Raw genomic sequence first — 26,544 nt, forward strand, 5'->3', positions numbered from 1 at the left:
TATCTGTATTTTATAGCATCTGGAAGTTTTAAAACAATTGGCAGCATCAATATCGAGATTCAAAATGTGATACACTACCGACAACTCGTATCTCCACGGGAGCTCCAAGACGTCATGTTTAGTCTTAGTTGTTGCGGAAAATGATCTAACGGAAGTCTAAGGATGGACCTATCTTGATTATTGAATTATAAGACTAGGATTAGGAGTAAATACATCGTCTCATATGAGTACATTTTAATCTTAACGAAAAACCTAAGCTACGAGGCAATTCTGTTACTACGGTTAACTCCCGTCATGTTCACTTTTTTTCTTAGTTAATATTGTACCACATTTTACTATATCTGCAAGTTTGAAAGCATATGGCAACGTCAATATCGATTTATTAATCAAGATTTCCGATATGCCTTGGATATGATGACTTGACCGACAACACGAGCAACGAGGCAGTTCATGGCGTCTCAAAGCTCGTGTCGAGTTGTAGAATTATCAGTTAATTATCATATCCTGGTTATCTAGGTATGGATGCGGCCAAAAGTTTTTAAAATTACAGAAACGATAAACTATGGCACAAATAATTCACTTATCCCATTTTAACTAAAAACAATATAACTGGGGTTGTGGGCAGCTGTGGGTAATAAGTACGATAGCAAATAAACAAAGAATCATACAACCACGCCGTAAGTATTGGTACAGCATTAATATAATATTGTTATTATAAAAAAAATCAATAATGTAGGCCTAAGTGCATACATGAGCGTGTAGTAGAAATTAAAACAACTAAAGCACCAAAAGCGTCCAGTGGTGCCACATTTCTGAGGGTAATTTTCATATTTCGGTCGAAATCTTTATTCTCCAGAATTTGTCCGTAGTTATCGAAGTCCGTTGCTTCATTGTCCATAGTTTTCTGGTCCTTTTGTACTTCTTTGCCCACTGTACCATACGCTTCCCCTAGGTCCATGAACGCTATGCACACTTCTACCATTCACACGTTATTCTTATTCAGTGTGTGTGTGTGTGTGTGTGTGTGTGTGTGTGTGTGTGTGTGTGTGTGTGTGTGTGTGTGTGTGTGTGTGTGTGTGTGTGTGTGTGTGTGTGTGTGTGTGTGTGTGTGTGTGTGTGTGTGTGTGTGAAAGTTATATCTTCTTTACTTGTATGATTCTTCTCTTAATTCTGTTTTACTTCTAAGTCGAGAATTACATAATCACTTTTACTTAAAAGACACTGGTACTTCAGTAACTGACTAACTTTTTTTCAAGATCATTCAGTTTTCCTGGTGTGTCTTTGGTCGTGTACCTTGTTGGTTCTTTTACCCATTGGGTCATTGTTATTCATTGTTATGTTCAACATCCCACTGATCCATAATTCATCATATCCACTTGGGACCCAATTCTGTTTCAGCTGCTAATGAACACTCACCTAACAGTGTTGCTCACACTTCTTCAGTCATTTTCTCTCACTGCTCATCTGTGTCCAACACTAATCATTTTTATTCTGTCTCATTCTGTTACATTTTCTTAATGAAAATTATGCAAATTCAACTTATCTTTCCCCATTTCCCTCCTTTATAATTCTTATGTTAACTACCTCGGCCTGACTTGCACTATTTCCACTTTGTCCACCTTTATGCTTTCAACACAATCATCACTCCTCCTCCCCCTTTTCTGTCTTCTGTTCCTTTGCCAAGTGTTGTATTCTAATTCTTACAACTGAACCTCAAAATTTCTATTGGTCATGACCTTCCTTACCTCCTTGAGTGCAAGTGTGCGCGCATATACAGTATGTGTTTGTGCATGCGTGTGTGTGTGTGTGTGTGTGTGTGTGTGTGCAGTTGTGTGTGTTTGTATACGTGTGTGTGTATTTGTAAATGCATGTGTGCATTGTATGTGTATAAACATATTTATGTTTGTATATACACAATTAAAGTTTCACCAAATAGACTTGTAGAAAAAGTAAAATGAGAAGGTAAATATAGTGGTAATAACATACTGTATAGTACAATGCAGTAGAATTTTTTTTTCAGGTATAAAACTGGAGTGTCTCAAACCAGTCGTAGCTCGTAGTAGTCGCCGCATGGCATTTTCTGAAGGGTGTCTCCTGATGAGGAGAGGAACCTGTTCCTGCAACTTCTTTCCACCTTAGAGTAAGGAGAAGGGGATGTAAGGAACCCAGGAGGTACACGGAGGCCCACGGTCGCGTTTTTGCAGGACGGTGATATCGGTCGAAGACCTTGAACGTGAACCTGTGATGTATAAAAGCAGCTCGGTTGAACGTTGGTCGTTACAGAACGCCCTCTGCCCTCATTGAATCATGAAGACCGTAAGTAGATCCTCGCCAGGTTCTCGTCTGAGTGTCCACTTTAGGTCTGGAATAACGTTCGTGGGATTGGTCCGATTTTGGTTTGGCCCTCTCCCTTTTGAAGATTAATCTATTCACGAGTATTTTCTTTGAAGAGGTAACTGACTTATCTCTCTTGTGGCAGATCGTATTCGCCGCCCTTCTGGCCGTCGCCGCCGCCCTCCCCCGTCCCGACGACGACTCCCACGAGGTCGCCATCCTCTCCGACGACCGCGTCCAGCCCGAAGGCGGAGCCTACAGCGTCGCCTTCGAGACCGAGAATGGCATCCAGGTCTCCGAGTCTGCCTCTGCTGGCGAGGAGGGACAGAGCAACTCCCAGGGAGTCTTCAGGTAAGGAGGATCTCAAGGCAACTTGGGCACCTGTCTCTGTCATCGAGTCTCATATAGATCTTGCACCCGTTTGAGCTCTCTTCGAGTCAAGAACTCATGACCCAACTTACTTTGCAGGTTCCCATTGGACAACGGTGAGATCGCCGAAGTCAAGTGGGTGGCCAACGAGTTCGGCTTCCAGCCCGAGTCCTCCCTCCTGCCCGTCGCCCCCGCCTTCCCTCACCCCATCCCCGAGTTCGTCCTCGAACAGATCCGCTTCGCCGAGGAGCAGAAGAGAAACGCCGACTCCGACGAGGACAAATAAACGGCATCTTCTCGCAGGAACCTCACCTCAAGACTGAACGGAACCACGACTATTTATTTGACTACAATGTACAAATGTTTATATATTAAACTATCGAGAACTTGACATGAAATTTCCTTTGGGAAACAACCTCATCCTTGCCGGTATACACAGTACTATGTAATGTTTTTCATGCACAAAAAATAAATAAATAAGCAAATGAAATAAAATAAATAAATAAATATATAAATGAATAGATAAATAAATAAATAAATAAATAAATAAATAGATAAATAAATAAAATAGATAAATCCTTGCCATCAGGGTGGGAGTTCTAGCTCCTTTAATCATTATGCCTCTCCTCAAACGATTGGAGTCGTCTGCCATTATCTTTGTGTCTCACTTTACTTCATTCCTTACAAGTATTTAAGTTTGTCTAGTTTACACTTTTTTTTCCGTAATAACGGTTGTTTTCACCACTACAAAAGAACCAGGAAATTATAGACTACTGGTCCGTTAAAGCCGTTTGTCCGTTAGGTTCTGTATTTTATAGCATCTGGAAGTTTTAAAACAATTGGCAGCATCAATATCGAGATTCAAAATGTGATACACTACCGACAACTCGTATCTCCACGGGAGCTCCAAGACGTCATGTTTAGTATTAGTTGTTAAGGAAAATGATCTAACGGAAGTCTAAGGATGGACCTATCTTGATTATTGAATTATAAGACTAGGATTAGGAGTAAATACATCGTCTTATATGAGTACATTTTAATCTTAACGAAAAACCTAAGCTACGAGGCAATTCTGTTACTACGGTTAACTCCCGTCATGTTCACTTTTTTTTTTATTAGTTAATATTGCACCATATTTTACTATATCTGCAAGTGAAAGCATATGGCAACGTCAATATCGATTTATTAATCAAGATTTCCGATATGCCTTGGATATGCTGACTTGACCGACAACACGAGCAACTAGGCAGTTCATGGCGTCTCAAAGCTCGCTTCGAGTTGTCGAATTGTCAGTTGTGTATCACATCCTGGTTATCTAGGTATGGATGCGGCCAAATGCTTTCAAAATTACAGAAACGATAAACTATGGCACAAATAATTCACTTATCCCATTTTAACTAAAAACAATATAACTGGGGTTGTGGGCAGCTGTGGGTAATAAGTACGATAGCAAATAAACAAAGAATCATACAACCACGCCGTAAGTATTGGTACATCATTAATATAATATTATTATAAAAAAAATCAATAATGTAGGCTTAAGTGCATACATGAGCGTGTAGTAGAAATTAAAACAAATAAAGCACCGAAAGCGTCCAGTGGTGCCACATTTCTGAGGGTAATTTTCATATTTCGGTCGAAATCTTTATTCTCCAGAATTTGTCCGTAGCTATCGAAGTCCGTTGCTTCATTGTCCGTAGTTTTCTGGTCCTTTTGTACTTCTTTGCCCACTGTACCATACGCTTCCCCTAGGTCCATGAACGCTATGCACACTTCTACCATTCACACGTTATTCTTATTCAGTGTGTGTGTGTGTGTGTGTGTGTGTGTGTGTGTGTGTGTGTGTGTGTGTGTGTGTGTGTGTGTGTGTGTGTGTGTGTGTGTGTGTGAAAGTTATATCTTCTTTACTTGTATGATTCTTCTCTTAATTCTGTTTTACTTCTAAGTCGAGAATTACATAATCACTTTTACTTAAAAGACACTGGTACTTCAGTAACTGACTAACTTGTTTTCAAGATCAATTCAGTTTTCCTGGTGTGTCTTTGGTGGTGTACCTTGTTGGTTCTTTTACCCATTGGGTCATTGTTATTCATTGTTATGTTCAACATCCCACTGATCCATAATTCATCACATCCACTTGGGACCCAATTCTGTTTCAGCTGCTAATGAACACTCACCTAACAGTGTTGCTCACACTTCTTCAGTCATTTTCTCTCACTGGTCATCTATGTCCAACACTAATCATTTATAATCTGTCTCATTCTGTTACATTTTTTTAATGAAAATTATGCAAATTCAACTTATCTTTCCCCATTTCCCTCCTTTATAATTCTTATGTTAAGTACCTCGGCCTGACTTGCACGCACTATTTCCACTTTGTCCACCTTTATGCTTTCAACACAATCATCACTCCTCTTCCCCTTTTCTCTCTTCTGTTCCTTTGCCAAGTGTTGTATTTTAATTCTTACTACTGAACCTCAACATTTCTATTGGCCATGACCTTCCTTACCTCCTTGAGTGCAAGTGTGCGCGCATATACAGTATGTGTTTGTGCATGCGTGTGTGTGTGTGTGTGTGTGTGTGTGTGTGTGTGTGTGTGTGTGTGTGTGTGTGTGTGCATTTGTGTGTGTTTGTGTGTATGTGTATACGTGTGTGTGTATTTGTAAATGCATGTATGCATTGTATGTGTATGAACATATTTATGTTTGCATATACAAAATTAAAGTTTCATCAAATAGACTTGTAGAAAAAGTAATATGAGAAGGTAAATGTAGTGGTAATAACATCTGTATAGTACAATGCAGTAGATTTTTTTTTCAGGTATAAAACTGGAGTGCCCCAAACCAGTCGTAGCTCGTAGTAGTCGCCGCATGGTATTTTCTGAAGGGTGTTTCCTGATGAGGAGAGGAACCTGTTCCTGCAACTTCTTTCCACCTTAGAGTAAGGAGAAGGGGATGTAAGGAACCCAGGAGGTAAACGGAGGCCCACGGTCGCGTTTTTGCAGGACGGTGATATCGGTCGAAGACCTTGAACGTGAACCTGTGATGTATAAAAGCAGCTCGGTTGAACGTTGGTCGTTACAGAACGCCCTCTGCCCTCCTTGAATCATGAAGACCGTAAGTAGATCCTCGCCAGGTTCTCGTCTGAGTGTCCACTTTAGGTCTGGAATAACGTTCGTGGGATTAGTCCGATTTTGGTTTGGCCCTCTCCCTTTTGAAGATTAATCTCCAATTTACGAGTATTTTCTTTGAAGAGGTAACTAACTTATCTCTCTTGTGGCAGATCGTATTCGCCGCCCTTCTGGCCGTCGCCGCCGCCCTCCCTCGTCCCGACGACGACTCCCACGAAGTCGCCATCCTCTCCGACGACCGTGTCCAGCCCGAAGGCGGAGCCTACAGCGTCGCCTTCGAGACCGAGAACGGCATCCAGGTCTCCGAGTCTGCCTCTGCTGGCGAGGAGGGACAGAGCAACGCCCAGGGAGTCTTCAGGTAAGGAGGATCTCAAGGCAACTTGGGCACCTGTCTCTGTCGTCGAGTCTCATTTAGATCTTGCACCCGTTTGAGCTCTCTTCGAGTCAAGAACTCATGACCCAACTTACTTTGCAGGTTCCCATTGGACAACGGTGAGATCGCCGAAGTCAAGTGGGTAGCCAACGAGTTCGGCTTCCAGCCCGAGTCCTCCCTCCTGCCCGTCGCCCCCGCCTTCCCTCACCCCATCCCCGAGTTCGTCCTCGAACAGATCCGCTTCGCCGAGGAGCAGAGGAGAAACGCTGACTCCGACGAGGACAAATAAACGGCATCCTCTCGCAGGAACCTCACCTCAAGACTGAACGGAACCACGGCTCTATTTATTTGACTACAATGTACAAATGTTTATATATTAAACTATCGAGAACTTGACCTGAACTTTCCTTTGGGAAACAATCTCAGCCTTGCCGGTATACACAGTCCTATGTAATGTTTTTCATATACAAAAATATATAAATAAAAATAAATAAATAAATAAACAAATAAATAAATAGATAAGCAAATAAAATAAACAAATAAATAAAATATATAAATCCTTGTCATCAGGGTGGGAGTTCTAGATCCTTTAATCATTATGCCTCTCCTCAAATGACTGAAGTCGTCTGCCATTATCTTTGTGCCTCACTTACCTTCATTTCTTACAAGTATTTAGGTTTGTATATTTTACACTTTTTTTCTTCTTCCGTAATAACTGTTGTTATCACTACTACAGAAGAACCTGGAAACTATAGACTACTGGTCCGTTAAAGCCGTTTATCCGTTAGGCTCTCTGTATTTTATAGCATCTGTAAGTTTTAAAACAATTGGCAGTATCGATACTGAGATTCAAAATGTGATACACTACCGACAAATCGTAGCTCCACGCGAGCTCCAAGACGTCATGTTTAGTATGAGTTGTTGCGGAAGGCGAACTAACGGAAGTCTAGGGATGGACCTATCTTGATTATTGAGTTGTAGGAGTAGGACTAGGGGTAAATACATCGTCTCATATGAGTACATTTTAATCTTAACCCATTCAACTCCGATGACAAGATGTCTTGTCATTTGGTCAAATAAAACAAAAAATCATAATAAAACAACAAAATGTTTGATGATCAAACAGCACCAGAAAAATATGACGTCATCAGTCCTCCTCGAGGAGGACTGATGACGTCATATTTTTCTGGTGCTGTTTGATCATCAAACATTTTGTTGTTTTATTATGATTTTTTGTTTTATTTGACCAAATGACAAGACATCTTGTCATCGGAGTTGAATGGGTTTAACGAAAAACCTAAGCTACGAGGCAGTTCTGCTACTACGGTTAACTCCCATCGTGTTCACTTTTTTTTCTTAATTAAAATTGTACCACGTTTTACTATATCTGCAAGTTTGAAAGCATATGGCAACGCCAATATCGATACATTAATTAAGATTTCCGATATGCCTTGGATATGCTGACTTGACCGACAACATGAGCAACGAGGCAGTTCATTGCGTCTCAAAGCTCGTGTCGAGTTCTAGAATTGTCAGTTAATTATATATCACATCCTGGTTATCTAGATATGGATGCGGTCAAATGCTTTCAAAATTACAGAAACGATAAACTATGGCACAAATAATTCACTTATGCCATTTTAACTGAAAACAATATCACTGGGGTTGTGGGCACCTGTGGGTAATAAGTACGATAGCAAATAAACAAAGAATCATACAACCACGCCGTAAGTATTGGTACAGCATTAATATAATATTGTTATTATAAAAAAAATCAATAATGTAGGCCTAAGTGCATACATGAGCGTGTAGTAGAAATTAAAACAACTAAAGCACCGAAAGCGTCCAGTGGTGCCACATTTCTGTGGGTAATTTTCATATTTGTGCTAAGGGGAGAGGGTGGGGGAATATCAGATCATTTTCTGGTGGAAGGTAAGTTGAGAGTGGAGGACAGATGGAGGAAGAGGAAAGGGACAAAAGGTAGGGAGGTGCTTAGAGTGAACTCTTTAAACGAAGAGGAAAAGGAGGAGTACAAAAGGAAGCTGAAGGAGGAGTGGGAGGGAGTGATGGATAGAGTAGAGGTAGGTGTGGAGGAGGAATGGGGATGGTTCAAGGAGGGAGTCACAAAGTGTGCAAAGATGGTGTGTGGAACAAGAAGGTCAGGAGGAAATAGAAGGAAGGGTAGTGAATGGTGGGATGAGGAAATGAAGAAGGTTGTAGAAGAGAAGAAGCGAGCTTACACAGATTGGTTACAAAATAGGACGAGGGAGTCATATGAGACGTACAGGGAAAAGAAAAGAGAAGTGAAGAAAAAGGTAAAGGAGGCAAAGAGGAGAGCAGATGTAAAATGGGGTAAGAGTATGACAGAAAATTTTGAAAGTAATAAAAAGATGTTTTGGAAAGAAATTAAGAGAGGAAGAGGAGGCGAATCAAGTAGAGAAGAAAAGGTAAAAGGTGCAGATGGAGAGATGATAATGGAGGAGAAGGCAGTAAGGGGAAGATGGGAAGAATATTTTAGGGAGTTGCTTAATGTGAAGGAGGATAGGGAGGGAAAGATAGCTGCAGTGGGAAATGCTAAGAAAATGAGAGTGATGAGTGAGGAAAATGGAGGAGAAATATGGAAGGATGAGGTGAAGGCAGCAGTTAAGATGATGAAAGCAGGTAAGGCACCTGGTATGGATGGATGCCATGCAGAATGTCTTAAAAAAGGAGGTACAGTGATGGTGGACTGGCTGGTGAGGTTATTTAATGTTTGCTGGAGAGAGGGTAGAGTGCCGGAGGACTGGAGGAGTGCTTGTATAGTTCCACTTTACAAGGAAAAGGGGGACAAGTGTGAATGTAGTAGTTTCAGAGGGATTAGCTTGTTAAGTGTAGTTGGGAAGGCTTATGGGAGGATCTTGATTGAGAGGATTAGGAGAGGAACAGAGGGAGTAATTGGTGAGGAACAGTGTGGGTTTAGGACAGGTAGAGGTTGTGTAGATCAGATTTTTGTGGTAAGACAGATATGTGAGAAAGCTATAGGAAAGGGGAAGGATGTTTTTTGGGCCTTTATGGATCTGGAAAAGGCTTACGACAGGGTAGACAGAAAGGCACTGTGGGAGGTTATGCGGATATACGGGATAGGAGGAAAGCTTTTGGGAGCTGTCAAGAGTTTTTATGAGAGTAGTAGAGCTTGTGTCAGGATTAGAAATGGAGAGAGTGAGTGGTTTGAGGTAAAGGTGGGACTTCGTCAGGGATGCGTTATGTCACCCTGGCTGTTCAACTTATACATGGATGGGGTGGTGCGAGAGGTGAATGCAAGGGTAGTGGGTCAGGGATTGGAGATGGTTAAGGAAAATAGAGAAAAGTGGGAGGTGAGCCAGCTGTTGTTTGCGGACGACACTGCGCTTGTGGCAGGATCGGAGGAGGGATTGAGGAAGTTGGTGACAGAGTTTGGGAGAGTGTGTGATAGAAGAAAGCTGAAGATAAATGTGGGTAAAAGTAAGGTGATGAGATGTACAAGGGGTGAAAGTGGCAGTAATCTGGAAGTGAGCATTAAGGGAGAGCAACTGGAGGAAGTGGATAGTTTTAGATATTTGGGTGCAAATGTGGCAGGAAAAGGTGGAGTAAAGGTGGAGGTAGAATGTAGATTGAGAGAAGCGAGTAAATGCCTTGGTGGTTTAAAAAGTGTAATGAGGAATAGAAATTTGGGAATGGATGCTAAGAGGAGACTGTATGAAGGAGTGATTGTGCCAACAGCACTGTATGGAGCAGAAACATGGAACATAAGAGAGGAAGAGAGAAGGAACTTGAATGTGTTTGAGATGAAGTGTCTGAGAAGTATGATGGGGGTTACTAGGCTTATAGGGTGAGAAATGAGGAGGTGAGGAGGAGAATAGGGGTGGAAAGGGAGCTGGGAGATAGGGTTGATGAAAGAGTATTAGGATGGTTTGGACACATGGAAAGAATGAGTGAAGAAAGACTAGTAAAGGAGTTATGGAAGGCAGATGTGGAGGGAGTGAACATGAGGGGACGTCCTAGGATGAGATGGATGGATGGGGTGAAGGGGGCTTTGGGGAAGAGGGGAATGTCTGTTGAGGAAGGATGGGAGAGGACAGAAGACAGGGGTGAATGGAGAATGGTTGTATATGGAAAATGTTTGTGATGCATGAGGTGGAATGGACGGTGGAATGGGGGGTGAGGTAGTGTGTGTGAGCAAAAATTTTGACGCAGCCCGAAGGGATTTCTCCCCGTCCTGTCCTTTATTTGGGGGGACGGAGAGGGGGGTTGCCGATTTAATGAAGCGGCCTTGCTGTGGATGTGCTGTGTCCTGCGACACTGCTTCTGACCCAGGGCAGTGGACAGGGTGCAGGGATGACCCGTCATCTAGGAGTTGCTAAGATGGGAGGGAGGGTGGAGGGGTGTGGAGTGTTTTCGGGAATGGAATGGGTGGAAATGATTTTATGCCTTGTCCTTTTTGGCTACCTCCCTGGTAAGGGGGAAAAGGCCTTGGTATATGTATGTATGTATGTAATTTTCATATTTCGGTCGAAATCTTTATTCTCCAAAATTTGTCCGTAGTTATCGAAGTCCGTTGCTTCATTGTCCGTAGTTTTCTGGTCCTTTTGTACTTCTTTGCCCACTGTACCATACGCTTCCCCTAGGTCCCATATGCACACTTCTATCATTCACATGTTATTCTTATTCAGTGTGTGTGTGTGTGTGTGTGTGTGTGTGTGTGTGTGTGTGTGTGTGTGTGTGTGTGTGTGTGTGTGTGTGTGTGTGTGTGTGTGTGTGTGTGAAAGTTATATCTTCTTTACTTGTATGATTCTTCTCTTAAGTCTGTTTTACTTCTAAGTCGAGAATTACATAATCACTTTTACTTAAAAGACACTGGTACTTCAGTAACTGACTAAGTTTTTTTCAAGATCATTCAGTTTTCCTGGTGTGTCTTTGGTGGTGTACCTTGTTGGTTCTTTTACCCATTGGGTCATTGTTATTCATTGTTATGTTCAACATCCCACTGATCCAGAATTCATCACATCCACTTGGGCCCCAATTCTGTTTCAGCTGCTAATGAACACTCACCTAACAGTGTTACTCACACTTCTTCAGTCATTTTCTCTAACTGCTCATCTGTGTCCAACACTAATTATTTTTATTCTGTCTCATTCTGTTACATTTTTTTTAATGAAAATTATGCAAATTCAACTTATCTTTCCCCATTTCCCTCCTTTATAATTCTTATGTTAACTACCTCGGCCTGACTTGCACTATTTCCACTTTGTCCACCTTTATGCTTTCAACACAATCATCACTCCTCCTCCCCCTTTTCTCTCTTCTGTTCCTTTGCCAAGTGCTGTATTCTAATTCTTACAACTGAACCTCAAAATTTCTATTGGCCATGACCTTCCTTACCTCCTTGAGTGCAAGTGTGCGCGCATATACAGTATGTGTTTGTGCATGCGTGTGTGTGTGTGTGTGTGTGTGTGTGTGCAGTTGTGTGTGTTTGTGTGTGTGTGTATACGTGTGTGTGTATTTGTAAATGCATGTATGCATTGTATGTGTATAAACATATTTATGTTTGTATATACACAATTAAAGTTTCACCAAATAGACTTGTAGAAAAAGTAAAATGAGAAGGTAAATATAGTGGTAATAACATACTGTATAGTACAATGCAGTAGATTTTTTTTCAGGTATAAAACTGGAGTGTCTCAAACCAGTCGTAGCTCGTAGTAGTCGCCGCATGGCATTTTCTGAAGGGTGTCTCCTGATGAGGAGAGGAACCTGTTCCTGCAACTTCTTTCCACCTTAGAGTAAGGAGAAGGGGATGTAAGGAACCCAGGAGGTACACGGAGGCCCACGGTCGCGTTTTTGCAGGACGGTGATATCGGTCGAAGACCTTGAACGTGAACCTGTGATGTATAAAAGCAGCTCGGTTGAACGTTGGTCGTTACAGAACGCCCTCTGCCCTCCTTGAATCATGAAGACCGTAAGTAGATCCTCGCCAGGTTCTCGTCTGAGTGTCCACTTTAGGTCTGGAATAACGTTCGTGGGATTAGTCCGATTTTGGTTTGGCCCTCTCCCTTTTGAAGATTAATCTCCAATTTACGAGTATTTTCTTTGAAGAGGTAACTAACTTATCTATCTTGTGGCAGATCGTATTCGCCGCCCTTCTGGCCATCGCCGCCGCCCTCCCCCGTCCCGACGACGACTCCCACGAGGTCGCCATCCTCTCCGACGACCGCGTCCAGCCCGAAGGCGGAGCCTACAGCGTCGCCTTCGAGACCGAGAATGGCATTCAGGTCTCCGAGTCTGCCTCTGCCGGAGAGGAGGGACAGAGCAACTCCCAGGGAGTCTTCAGGTAAGGAGGACCTCAAGGCAACTTGGGCAACTGTCTCTATCGCCGAGTCTCATATAGATCTTGCACCCGTTTGAGCTCTCTTCGAGTCAAGAACTCATGACCCAACTTACTTTGCAGGTTCCCATTGGACAACGGTGAGATCGCCGAAGTCAAGTGGGTGGCCAACGAGTTCGGCTTCCAGCCCGAGTCCTCCCTCCTGCCCGTCGCCCCCGCCTTCCCTCACCCCATCCCCGAGTTCGTCCTCGAACAGATCCGCTTCGCCGAGGAGCAGAGGAGAAACGCCGACTCCGACGAGGACAAATAAACAGCATCCTCTCGCATAAACACCACCTCAAGACTGAACGGAACCAGGACTATTTATTTGACTGCAATGTACAAACCTTTATATATTAAACTATCGAGAAGTTGAATTGAATTTTCCTTTTCATACAGAACCAAAAAAAAAAAAAAAAGAAGAAGAAGAAACAACATCAGGGTGGGAATAGCAGCTCCTGTAGTCACGATGCCACTCCTGAACTGAATGGAGTCGTCTGCCATTATCTCTGTGGCTCACTTTATTTAATTTATTCCTTACAGCTGAGGGATTGTATGTTAATATATATATATATATATATATATATATATATATATATATATATATATACATATATATAATATATATATATATAGCACTTGCTTAATGCATCTTTTCTATCCCCTGAACCGTCTTTGTCCCTCAACTCCATTTCTTTCCATCGTTCCCCTTATTCTGTTAGAGTTCTGCCATACACTTATCTCTTGATGTAATCGCAGGCTATCAGCTCTTATGTGAAAACGGCAGAAAAATAAATAATCGAAGTTTGTAGAGACCTTGGGCACGATCCGGAAACCTAGTGTCGGCCCTTGGCGCTGAATATCCAGATAGATGTACTGGTGTCGACGGGGTTTATCAAGAGACGGCAGGGAGTTGATTCTGCCCGACGGCCATTCTTTGTACATAGTACACGTCCATTTATCCAAGAGCTCTCAAACACACACACTTATCACACAACATTATCCAACTGCAGCCCCAGAAACGCAACAACAAACCTACACCTTCAGCATTCCATACCATACTGAAATAATCGAAACAAACTTTATGGAAATAAGGATGAGTAACGATTATTAGTCTCTAATGAGTTATTCTACAAACCAAGGAAAAAATGCTTAAGTCTTATTCACAGCTAAACTAAGGTATCTGATTTAGTTGGTTTATGTAATGGTCATATATGAGGTCCAAGATGTAGTGAAGGAATTCAATGTGGCTCTTCAACAGGGGAGAGGATGACGAAAGAAGGAGAATCAGCCAATATATTGCCCCAGGTCTCTCTTACAGAAGACGCACGGCCCCCAGGTAACCGGTAACTGCCACCGGTCAGGCCCATGGGTCACTCAAGGAAGAAATATTGTGTTGTTGTCTAGGGATAGTATGGAACAGTGTAGGATGAAGTGCTCAGTGTTCTCTGTATGATGGTTGCATCTAGGGTAGTTTGAGTCTATGACCAGGCCTAGTCTGTGCTGGTACTACCTTAGAACTGAATGTCTCACAGTGTCTGCTGCTCTTCCGTCCAGGAGCGAAGCGGAAGGTGGATGAAAGATCCCGATCTTTGATCAAGCCACGACCAAATCCAAGACGCAAAGCAAGGCACAAGGAGATGAGGCATCGAGGGGCCGTTACCTCGTCTCTGGAACTCGCCCATAAAGGGAAGAGGAAAACTGAATAACGAAGAACAGAGTTCAGGAAAAAGATGAGCAAATTTACTGTGCAACATAAATCGACAATCAACATGAGTGGTTAAATTCGATCATATCCAAATGTACTTGTGTAGGGGTTCTCAATCGTTACGTGCCCCGAGAGTCATCAGACCATCGACCTGTACCCCCATTAACCCGATGCAGAACATAAAATGGTATTATATTAAGACTAATTAGATATACAACTGTACCGCAATGGGTATCAAATGGTTCGAATTATAATGATATGATTATGATACGGCGCGGACTTCTATAACAGTCATTTTCTCTCTCTATACACATCTGAATGTTTAGATAATGTTTCTAGCCAAGTACTCCCAGTAAACCGTCCCACGAACCCCAGGATGAGGATCCCTGTACTAGTGGTATGAATCTAGTGCCTGTAAATGATCACTTCATGCATTTCCACCAGTATAGCCAAGCAAAAAGGGTCTCAGATGGTGTTGATATACAGTATAACCCAATCGAATCTAAAATGCTGCCGATATTTATAATCAACTGAAGTAGACGACGAAAAAAAAATTATATTATATGTTATTACCGATTCTCTTTCGTAATTCTCCAGGAAGAAAGTAGTATGTGTCCTGTGGAATCAATTAATTTCCAAATTAAAATATTTATCAGCTAATTATATTCTGCAGCATTTAGTTCCTATTTAAAAATGTTTGATTATGGCTGCAAGGAATGAATGAAATTAAGTATGGATCTGTCTAAGCTAACGACAGGCAATTTTAGTCAGCTGAGGGGCATCCTGAATAAAGGAGGCTAATTATTACTCCCGCCCTGAAGATTTTTCTTTTGTTCTTTCTCTTTTCTTTTCGTGAAAGATATGTATGAATGACATATCATACGCATGTTTGCACCGGCAAAGATGAGGTGGATCCCCAGTTGAAAGGTTAGCTTGATATCGTGATAGTTTAATACAAAAAGTTGTACATTGCAGTCAAATAAATAGAATCGTGGTTCCGTTCAGTCTTCAGGTGGGGTTCCTGCGAGAGGATGCCGTTTATTTGTCCTCGTCGGAGTCGGCGTTTCTCTTCTGCTCCTCGGCGAAGCGGATCTGTTCGAGGACGAACTCGGGGATGGGATGAGGGAAGGCGGGGGCGACGGGCAGGAGGGAGGACTCGGGCTGGAAGCCGAATTCGTTGGCCACCCACTTGACTTCGGCGATCTCACCGTTATCCATTGGGAACCTGCAAAGTAAGTTGGGTCATGAGTTCTTGACTCGAAAAGAGCTCAAACGGGTGCAAGATCTATATGAGACTTGGCGATAGAGATTGATGACCAATTTGCTTTGAGATCCTCCTTACCTGAAGACTCCCTGGGAGTTGCTCTGTCCCTCCTCGCCAGCAGAGGCAGACTCGGAGACCTGGATGCCGTTCTCGGTCTCGAAGGCGACGCTGTAGGCTCCGCCTTCGGGCTGCACGCGGTCGTCGGAGAGGATTTCGGCCTCTTGGGGGTCGTCGTCGGGACGGGGGAGGGCGACGGCGACGGCCAGAAGGGCGGCGAATACGATCTACCACAAGAGAGATAAGTCAGTCACCTCTCCAAGGAAAACACTCGTGAAAAGAAGATTAATCTTCAAAAGGGAGATGGCCAGGCCACAGTCAGACCAATCCAACAAATATTATTTCAGACCTAAAGTGGACACTCAGACGAGAACCTGGCGAGGATCTACTTACGGTCTTCATGATTCAAGGAGGGCAGAGGGCGTTCTGTGGCGACCCACGGTCAGCAGGGTGCTTTTATACGTCGCAGGTCCAAGGTCCTCGACCGACGCCAACGTCCTGCAAAAACGCGACCATGGGCCTCCGCATAAGTCCTGGGGTCCTTCCTTTCCCTTCTCCTTAGTCTAAGGTGGGAAGGAGTTGCAGGAACAGGTTCCTCTCCTCGCCAGGAAACACCCTTCAGAAAATGCCATGTGGCGACTACCATGGGCTATGACTGGTTTTGAGACCTCCATACCCATCCTTGAAAACGTATTCCTGCTTTTCCTTAGTAGATGTTGTCACCTGCGAAAACCCATGGCACCCTGGTAAGGTTACATGCACATATACATGCATGCAAATGAGCACGTGCCAACCTGTATACTTCCCTCTCTCTCTCTCAATCTATCTCTCTCACGCACACATAGATACACATACACACACACACCCACACACACACGTATGCATACACACACACATGCGCGCGCACGCATACAGAACCAAGACAGGCACTTGTTCAACGTCTCCTTAAAAATATATAATTCTCTCTGTCGTCAGACGATTCTATTAAACTTAGAGAAATCCTTTGGTACCCAAATTCATGAATTTGTCCCCTTTAACGATTTCGTTAGAGCATATTCTAGAATATTCTATTCAACTCAGAGCATTAGATCTCAGGGCCCTCTATTCAGCTCAGAGCAGTATATCTCAGGGACCTCTATTCAGCCCAGAGCAATAGATCTCAGGGCCCTCTACTCAGCTCAGAGCAATAGAATTCAGGGCCATCTACCCAGCTCAGAGTAATAAATCTCAGGGCCCTCTACGCAACTCAGAGCAATAGATCTCAGGGCCCTAGGTTACATTCCACTCCTTGCGATGCCAATTTCCTAAATTCCTTCCCAATTCTGATTTCACATTTACCCCGACATTTACTTAAACAATCCATGAAATTATCCTTACCAATTAAAATAAAATAAGAATAATGAAATTCATATCCCAATGGATCATAAAGACATCCATTTGATTCACTGCCTAAATCTGATTTGTTGTTGGGAAGCTCTTTTAATGTGCCATAAAAACAGGGTAACGACTAAATCTTCGCAACACAAAACTTTCATTTGATTTAATGCCCACATTGGCCTGCGTCCAGAGAAACTAATCTAGATAACAAAGAAATAAGTGCAGAAAGCTTCGCTCGAAGGCCAACATGTCTACAGATATAGGGGCGTCCTCGAATTTTAGTCAACACATCCATAAGAGCACTGCGGGCACATTCAACTAACCAAGCTCCTAGGAAGGTCAAAACCACTTGCTGAGCCTCTGTGGTTAACTTGTTACGTAGGGCAACAAATAAAGGAACCCTTAAAAAAAAAAAATAATAATAATAATAATAATAATAATAATGAGTCGATTTCTTATCTTCATAATTTTCTGTGTCTATAAGGATTACAGAGGAAGAGCATGCCGACCTTTTGGTCCTTAACTAGGTCGGATGCGAAAAAGAATAGATAAATAAACGAATAAACAAATAAGTAAATAAATAAACAAAATAAAGAAATTTATAACGATAAATGATAAGCAAACAGATAAATGATAATAAATAATGATAATGATAATAATTATAATAATAATAATAATAATAAAAATAATAATAATAATAATAATAATAATAATAATAATAATAATAACAATAGTAATAATAATGATAATAACAATAATAAAAATAATAATAATAATAATAGTAATAATAATAATAATAATAAAGATAAAATAATAATAATAATAATAATAATAATAATAATAATAATAATAATGATAATAATAATAATAACACCAATAACAATAATAATAAATGAATAAATAAACTAAAATATAATAAATGGCTGGCGTTGCAGCATCTTGCTTAAGTGTTTATCCAAATGAATCTTAAAACTTCGAACTGTACTACAGTGCAGCCTCTGCAGGAAGTTTATTCCATTTATCTACTACACGGTTGGCGAAGTTGTTTCTACCCACTTCCAAATTAAATCTACTCTCTGACAGTCTGAGACCATTATTTCTTGTCTGATTCGTATTCAGTGTGAAAACGTCTTTTATGTTGTCAGTTCCCTTAAGAATCTTAAAGACCTGCATCAAATCACCCCTGAGTACGCATTTTTAGGGAAAATAGATACATAAGTTTTAGTCGATTTGAAGGCAAAGTTAATTTGAATCAGGTAGTCACTCTTTGAGTTAGAAGAGTGACAAGTGAAGGAGAAGTGTGGCTAGGAGTGGACACTATTCTGGATTCTATTGAAAGAGAACAAATACGATGGTTTGGTCATGTCAAAAGGGTGGATATAAATAGGCACCCTAGGGAGTACTATGAATAGAGACCTAAATGACAGCGAGGAAAAGTGGGAAGACGAAGAAAGAGATGGAGGGACGATATCAAATCTGCTGTAGAGGCAAAAGGAGGAAATCACGAGGAAATTGAAAGACAGAACTTGTGCGAGGACCGAGAGGCCTCATCTGGCAAGATAACTGACAAATGGTTTGGCATTTAACCCGAGGGATGGTACATACATACATACATATACCAAGGCTTTTTCCCCCTTACAAGGGGGGTAGCCAAAAAGAAAAAGGCATAAAATCATTCCCACCCATTCCATCCCTGAATACACTCCACACCCCTCCACCCTCCCTCTTATCTTAGCACCTCCTGAATGACGGGTCATCCCTGCACCTTGTCCACTGCCCTGGGTCAGAAGCAGTGTCGCAAGACACAGCACATCCACAGCAAGGCCGCTTCATTAAATCGGCGACCCCCCCTCTCCGTCCCCCCATTGCATAAAATGAGAGGACGGGGAGGGATGGTAAGAAAGTAAAAATCCTCCTTTGCCTGTTTAATGAGAAATGGCTGTGAGAGAGGTTCTAATGTATCTGTAAGACATTTTTGTGGTGAATCACATTTACTGGGATGTTTCTCAGGATTGAGGAGTTCAAAACATCCAGTCATACTCAGGCCATCATCCCATTTGTTAATAACTCGTAATAAGCACAGATATCAAAAGTTACCCAAGCATTACATTAATATGAACACACTTTCCTAACCTCAATATATAAAGAGTTCCAACGGGATTATATCTGAAGCAATATATTTTCCCTTAGTGAACTGTTAATTCATGATCTCCTTTATAGCTGTATAAATTGTATTTGAGTACCCGTGGTAAGATATTTTCCTTAGGGCATATTGAATTATATGCGATGAAGATTTCCAAGTCTTCTGAAGATATCTCTAACACTGGAGAGGAAAAGAAAATGAGTGGAACAAGCAACCAGAAGTTTAGCTCATCACAATTAGCATTTTCAATTGTAACAGATACAGAGAAAGTAAGGTTATAAAGTCAAAAAGTAAATCTTGGGAGAAGGTACATATAAATACTGGGAGAGATCAATAGGAGACCGTTACTGTGGCCTAGAACTGGGAGAGGGTACATGTGGACACTGGGAAAGGTAACCCATGAATATTGGGAGAGAGTACAAGTAAACACTCGGAGAGAGTTAATGCGATTGACCAGTAGTATGGCCTGAACGTCCGTCGCGGCCGAAGGTCTGTTCTTGACGGGCTGGTTTGTGTTGTTACTTATTTCTTATTCTTCTAACTGGTATTCTTCTACTGGCTGACATTCCTCCCCTGGGGGGCAAGTGCCTTCCCTTAAAGAGCGTTTCCTATCCTTTTCCGACCCTAGCAGCACCCCCTGACTAATATATTATTACTAGAAGGATCAAGGAAAGTGCATGTACGCATCGCTTCCCAGCAACCCTTGTCGTGGATTTCAGCACCCCCAGGTCCGGAAACGCTGCCTTAAAAGAGCCCCTGGGCAGTAAAGGGTTCAAAGTCATGGTCATGGGGGTGATCCTCGAAGTAGAGGAAGATATTTGAGAGTTATGTCACCAATAACCAGCGCTTCTATCCTTGGGTACAATATCGCACCGAAGAGTTGGATTCATTGAGATGGTAGTGGAGAGATTTTACTAAGGATTACAAAGAATTGCAAAGGAGGAGCATGATGACAGGAAACCTTTTGGTCCATAACTAGGTCGCAAGCAAAAAAATATAATAATGATAAATAGATAAATGAATAACTAAATAACAATTATAATAATATAAATAATAATAAATAAAATTAATAGATGCATATGTATAGTTGAATAATAAACAAACAGGTAAATAGAAAATAATTAATTGACAGATAAATAATGATAAATGAAAATCAAGCAAATAATTATAAACAGACAAATAATAACAATCAAATAAACAAATAATATAAATGAATGGCAGGCATTGCATCATCTTGCTTAGGTGTTTATTCAAAGAAATCTTAAAACTTCGAACTGAACTACATTGCACTGCCTCTGCAGGAAGTTTATTCCATTCATTAACTACACGGTTAGCGAAGTTGTTTCTACCCACTTCCAAATTAAATCTATTTCCTGACAGTTTGAGAACCATTATTTCTTGTCGGATTCTCATTCAGTGTGAAATTTTTGAGATGGTACCAGAACGAAAGGATATTGGAAGTTCATAATGGTCATCATTCCTTTCCGAGTGGAGATTAGTCTTCAGTCATACAAAAATGCAGGGTGACTTGGTCCTTAAGGATGTCACCAAAGTCCCTAGATTATAAATTACATCTTCTCTCCATAAGGGGAGAAGATGTTGGGGACTTACGAGTGTCACATCACTAAAGGGTGTATCTGACCGAGTGAGCTCTTAGGGATGTAAATAAAGTCTCGAAAATACGAATTACATAAAATATATAGACAGTACTCCATAAGGGGAGAGGATGTTGGGGACTTAGGAGTTTCACACCATTAGTGATGTTTCTGATCGAATGAGCTCTTAGGGATGTTCCTAAAGTCTCGAAAATATGAATTATATAAAATATACAGACAGTAATCCATAAGGGGAGAGGATGTTGGGGACTTACGAGTATCACACCATTAGTGATGTATCTGATCGAGGGATGTAAATAAAGTCTCGAAAATACGAATTACATAAAATATACAGACAGTATTCCATAAGGGGAGAGGATGTTGGGACCTACGAGTATCACACCATTAGTGATGTATCTGATCGAGTGAGCTCTTATGGATGTACATAAAGTCTCGAAAATACGAATTACATAAAATATATAGACAGTACTCCATAAGGGGAGAGGATGTTGGGACCTACGAGTATCACACCATTAGTGATGTATCTGATCGAGTGAGCTCTTATGGATGTACATAAAGTCTCGAAAATACGAATTACATAAAATATATAGACAGTACTCCATAAGGGGAGAGGACGTTGGGGACTTACGAGTTTCACACCATTAGTAGTGTATCTGATCGAGTGATCTCTTAGGGATGTAAAGAAAGTCTCAAAAATATGAAAATATGAATTACATAGAATATGCAGACAGTACTCCATAAGGGATGTTGGGAATTACGAATGTCACATCACTAGTGGGGTCAAATCTACTAAAGGGTGGAGCTGATCGAGTGAGCTCTTTGTCCAGGCGGAATAACAATAACTTTTTAACCGTCGGCGCTGGAATGGCGGGAGAGCGTTGGGAGTGACTGAGAGGAGGAGAAACGGAGGAGAGGCGACGGTGGTGTATCGAAATAGAAATATGTCGACCGTCACGAAAATACCGGAGGGAAGGTTACAAAAGATCCGGGTAGAAAGGGAAATAGAGATTGAAGAATTGAACAAGAATGGAAGGAAGCAACCGAAGGATCAAATCAAATCCAGTCAGCCAAACCCACGAAGGAAACAGCAGCAGAAGAAGTAGAAAAAGAGGGAAAAGGTGATGACTGGAAGATGGGAAGGACGAGGTTGGTCAAAGAATGATAAATAGTGTGACGAAAGAAACCTGGGGAGTGCTCCAGAATGTGACAGAGAATTGAAGAGGAAGGAGAGGAGGAGGAGGAGATGGTATAGGAACGCCAACTGTAAAAGACTCACGGAGACACAATGATACTACAAGTGGGTAAGGATTCACGATAAAAAACTATGCAGATGTTGTGTTAAGGTGGCGGCACACTAGGCATTTCTCGCTAGCATGCTACTTGCTTTTGCTACTTCGTTTGAGTAGAAACGACTTCGGTTACGATCTTTTGTTTTTCAAATTTCCAAATGTCCAATTCCTCTTGCGTCTTAAAGCGAGAAGCTGAATGACGAACCAAGAGATGTTAAACCTAAAACATGAATGTTAGACACATTGTTGAGATGTTCTTGAGGAAGTATTGTAACCGAAGTCGTTTCTACTCAAACAAAGTAAGAAAAGCAAGTAGCACGCTAGCCTAGTGTGCCGCCACCTGTAACTCAGGTGGGACAAAGGACCGAAGAGATAGAGAATAGAAAGAAACAGATATGAATGATAGAAGCAGGAAGAAGGGCAGCTGAGGACAACTGGGATCGGAAGAAATACGCAAGGACTGGAACATAGGAGAGGGGGACGGGTTTGGGGAAGCTTTTACCAGGGTTTATTGGAGCCAAGGGGCCTGGTCGATGCGGGACTGACTCCTGGTTCCAGAAAACGAGAGAAAGGTCTCTGTTCGTTGGAACCGCGAGACCGAAAAGGGATTCGCCGGGCCTGCCCCTACGAATAAGGCTTTAGAGAATGTGACACAAAGTCCAAATGTTACAGGAGGTATCTGGGGACTAAAAAACTACATGAATACATACATCTTTTTATCTTAGTCAAGAGGGTAATGATTTTGACCTGATAAACTACATGGAATTATGGAAATATCGCAAACATAGAATAAGACACAACAAAGAAAATAAAATAAAGATGAAATAATACTGGGATAGGTAGAGGATAACAATGCATACATGGAACTAGGACAAAATGATTTGTGTTGAAAAAAATATATGATGAAAATGAATGCGGCGTTATATAAGTGGGCTCCATCTGTTACAGACCAAGAAGTACATATTCCTTAGGCAAAGGAGCATTAACGAAGTCAAGAAAGGAAAAAGAAGAATTGATCAAGCTAAATAATAAACTAGAACCTGAAGACCACATACATATGTGAGTAGGCGAATGATAAAAGAGCCTTCACATACCTAGAGAGTGACATGGTGAAGAGACACTCAATCAATGTTCCCAGTAAGCTGTGAGGGTGCGCGCGCACGTTTGACAACTAGTGCACAAAGGGGAGAAAATGTGCGCACACAAGGTTTTCAAGATGAAATCTAATTATTCTAATTAAAGAGAATAATCGTATGATTTAATAATAATCAATTAAAAATGTGATTTTGAGAATCTGTGAATGACCGTTGAAATTTAATTGTACAATTTCATAATTTCACATGTACTTTTGAGATACTTTGTACTGTGTTCGGCAGTCAGTATAGTGACTCGCATGGGTGTGTACATACTTTGTAAAGAAGACAAATTTTGGACACAAGCAAAATCCTGCGCTCACAGCAATTAATTAGATGGAACAATGCTCTCAACCATCTGAAAATGTGTTCTGAACATGCGGCATTGGTCTACGGGAGCGTTCCTCATCAACGTGTGGTTTATGGACCTCCAGTGAGCTACAAAGCTTCAATTGCACAATTTTACTTATTGATGTTATACAGATGACGCTATCAAAACATAAAGTTTGTCTCCAATTAAATAAAATTGACTGTGCACATTCAACAGGTTAATAGTTATGACAAGCCAAGGGGTAGGAACGTAGTCATCGTTAGCAAATATTTCTAAACGCCTGTAGCAATTGACGTCTGGAAATTTCTGCTAGCGACAAGTTCCTGTGCGATCAATTAGCCTCCCGAACATTACCTGGGTAACACTCAGCGATAGTAGTACATGCTAATGGGAGAATATGGCGATTATGCAGCCGAAGAACCCCCTCGGGGTAGTGAAAGGAGGTCAATCGAGATAGCCCTTGATGTCCCGACATACACAACTCCCCGCTGGGATATGACGGAAACAGAGTTGACTTCTGACATTTAGGAAACACGTGTGAGTCCATTCTCCATACACATGCTTCCGTGAGGGCAGGTTATCAGTGAACACTTGGTGTCACCACAGCATGAATAAAGCATGGCGTAGGGGAAGAAAGGACCCTAGGACATATGCGGAGGGCCATGGTCGCGGTTTTTTTTTCTTTTTCTTTTTTTTGTGGGTAAGCACCGGTCGCGGGCCTTGAATGTAAAGCTGCGACATATAAAAGCAGCCCGGCTGGCCGTGGGTCGTCACAGAACGCCCTCTGCCCTCCTTGAATCATGAAGACCGTAAGTAGATCCTCGCCAGGTTCTTGTCCGAGTGTCCACTGTTGGTCTTGAATAACGTTCGTGGCATTGGTTCGAATTTGGTCTGGCCTTCTCCCTTTGAAAATGACTTCTTTTCAAAAGTGTTTTCCTTGGAGAGGTGACTGACTTATCTCTCTTGTGACAGATCGTATTCGCCGCCCTCCTGGCCGTCGCCGCCGCCCTCCCCCGTCCCGACGACGACTCCCACGAGGCCGCCATCCTCTCCGACGACCGCGTGCAGCCCGAAGGCGGAGCCTACAGCGTCGCCTTCGAGACCGAGAACGGCATCCAGGTCTCCGAGTCTGCCTCTGCCGGAGAGGAGGGACAGAGCAACTCCCAGGGAGTCTTCAGGTAAGGAGGATCTCAAGGCAACTTGGGCACCTATTTCTGTCGCTGAGTCCCATATAGATCTTACACCCTTTTGAGCTCTCTTCGAGTCAAGAACTCATGATCCAATTTACTTTCTAGGTTCCCATTGGAGAACGGTGAGATCGCTGAAGTCAAGTGGGTAGCCAACGAGTTCGGCTTCCAGCCCGAGTCCTCCCTCCTGCCCGTCGCCCCCGCCTTCCCTCATCCCATCCCCGAGTTCGTCCTCGAACAGATCCGCTTCGCCGAGGAGCAGAGGAGAAACGCCGACTCCGACGAGGACAAATAAACTGCTTCCTCGAACAGGAACCTCACCTCAAGACTGAACGGAACCACGACTCTATTTATTTGACTGTATTGGACAAATGCTTTTGTATTAAACTATTCGAGAAGTGAAACGAGCATTTCATTTGGACATTGACTCACTCCTACTGGTGAACACATGCTTATGTAATATCAATTTCATATTAATTTCTTGAGATCGAGGTATTCACAAATACATTTATAAAATGTGTTCATATGCATGATTAAAGGTAGATATATAGTTTTGTGGGGCTTAGTAATACCTTGAGTCAGGACATAACCAAAAGACTGAATAAAGTTGTGTCATTATTTTCGAAATTGAAGTAGTCGAAGAAAGTTCGGGAGATCTAGTATACAACTGGTAATAGTTTCAGAAATAGAACGAATAAATAACTATAACTTCAGGAACTCGAACTGAAGACTACGTTTATGAACTCCGTATGGAACCAAACTAGCCACCTTTTGTAGCTCTGCTAATGACTACTTTCATTTAAAATGCAAAGTCTTTACTAATGAGCGCGAACATTCTGGTAGGATTTTTTTCTTTTTTGACACTTATGCTGTTCATCTAGTGTCCATATAATTCAGAGCTGTACATCTTTCCAATCACAATTTACAACAGTTGGCAAATATCAATGTTGAAGGACATGCTGCAATTTTGATACCATTTCGATATTGTGCTTAATTCCTTTTCAAATCTTTATTCGTCTACCTCGTTATCATTATTTTCATTGGTACTATCCACAAAATTGTTGGTTGCATCATTAATTGCCGTGTTTGTATCGCTGTTGTATAGAATGAATGAGGGAGGTCCCAACACCGAGCCTTGGGGGACTCCGGTGATAAGTTTGATTTGACTTTGAAACCGGTTCGCTATCCGACTCCAGACATTGTTCTCGATTCCTTGTTCACCAACCATGAACTGTAACAGCAAATCATTCCAAATAATGGCGAGGTTGGTCTGAAAAAAATAAAATAAAGGTGGAGGGGGGCATGAGAAATGTTCATGGTAAAGTAATAAATTGGTCAGGCATGACTTACTTTTTAGAAAATCAATGCTGTATATTTCTATTTCATTCTCGTTAAGATATTGGATACCTTGGTATCTACAATTAACTCTGAGGTATTGAATATGACGATGCTACATTTATCTTCAGTTCTAAAAATGTCATTGGGAGGCTTTGATTTTGGTGAGATAATGGCAATCAACGGAGAAAAAAGAATGTATTTACCTAGTTGTATTTTACGGGAAGAGAACTATGTATCTTTCAGCATCCAGTTAGATCTTAAATTCTTGTATAGTTTTTGCACTCAGTTTCCTCATTCAGTATGTTCCAGATATCTATCACTGTGTGGGAAGCTCTTCTTTTCCAGATGTCTTCTGTAACTATCCTTTTTAAGTTTCTTTTCGTGCCCTCTTGTTTTTCTCCTATTCCACTTTAGTAAATCATCTCTATGAAGGACTTCCATCCCTTTCATAATTCTGTAGATGGTTAGTAGGTGTCCTCTTTCACTTCTTTGTTCCAGGGTTGGTAGTTCGAGTTT

The 26,544-nt window shown here is 41.7% G+C and overlaps 5 protein-coding genes across 5 annotated transcripts; 4 read left to right on the forward strand and 1 right to left on the reverse strand.

The window, feature by feature from the left end:
* Nucleotides 1-2,307: 2,307 nt before the first annotated feature.
* On the forward strand, nt 2,308-2,989 carry LOC143026073 (cuticle protein AMP2-like). The gene is made up of 3 exons (XM_076186068.1): nt 2,308-2,316; nt 2,480-2,685; nt 2,803-2,989. Exons 1-3 carry the CDS (start codon nt 2,308-2,310, stop codon nt 2,987-2,989), a joined length of 402 nt encoding a protein of 133 aa, XP_076042183.1.
* A 2,821-nt stretch (nt 2,990-5,810) lies between these two features.
* LOC143026074 (cuticle protein AMP2-like) lies at nt 5,811-6,495 on the forward strand. Its single transcript, XM_076186069.1, has 3 exons — nt 5,811-5,819; nt 5,986-6,191; nt 6,309-6,495. The coding sequence occupies exons 1-3, from the start codon at nt 5,811-5,813 to the stop codon at nt 6,493-6,495; spliced, it is 402 nt and encodes a 133-aa protein (XP_076042184.1).
* Nucleotides 6,496-12,171: 5,676 nt separating this feature from the next.
* On the forward strand, nt 12,172-12,856 carry LOC143026075 (cuticle protein AMP2-like). Its single transcript, XM_076186070.1, has 3 exons — nt 12,172-12,180; nt 12,347-12,552; nt 12,670-12,856. Exons 1-3 carry the CDS (start codon nt 12,172-12,174, stop codon nt 12,854-12,856), a joined length of 402 nt encoding a protein of 133 aa, XP_076042185.1.
* A 2,475-nt stretch (nt 12,857-15,331) lies between these two features.
* On the reverse strand, nt 15,332-16,016 carry LOC143026076 (cuticle protein AMP2-like). Its single transcript, XM_076186072.1, has 3 exons — nt 16,008-16,016; nt 15,636-15,841; nt 15,332-15,518 (listed from the first exon to the last, which is right to left on the reverse strand). Exons 1-3 carry the CDS (start codon nt 16,014-16,016, stop codon nt 15,332-15,334), a joined length of 402 nt encoding a protein of 133 aa, XP_076042187.1.
* An 8,287-nt stretch (nt 16,017-24,303) lies between these two features.
* On the forward strand, nt 24,304-24,985 carry LOC143026077 (cuticle protein AMP2-like). Its single transcript, XM_076186073.1, has 3 exons — nt 24,304-24,312; nt 24,476-24,681; nt 24,799-24,985. Exons 1-3 carry the CDS (start codon nt 24,304-24,306, stop codon nt 24,983-24,985), a joined length of 402 nt encoding a protein of 133 aa, XP_076042188.1.
* The last annotated feature ends 1,559 nt before the right edge of the window (nt 24,986-26,544 follow it).

Source organism: Oratosquilla oratoria, chromosome 6 (assembly GCF_046742065.1).
Source record: "Oratosquilla oratoria isolate Oo_2021 chromosome 6, ASM4674206v1, whole genome shotgun sequence".
NCBI classification, from domain to species: domain Eukaryota; kingdom Metazoa; phylum Arthropoda; class Malacostraca; order Stomatopoda; family Squillidae; genus Oratosquilla; species Oratosquilla oratoria.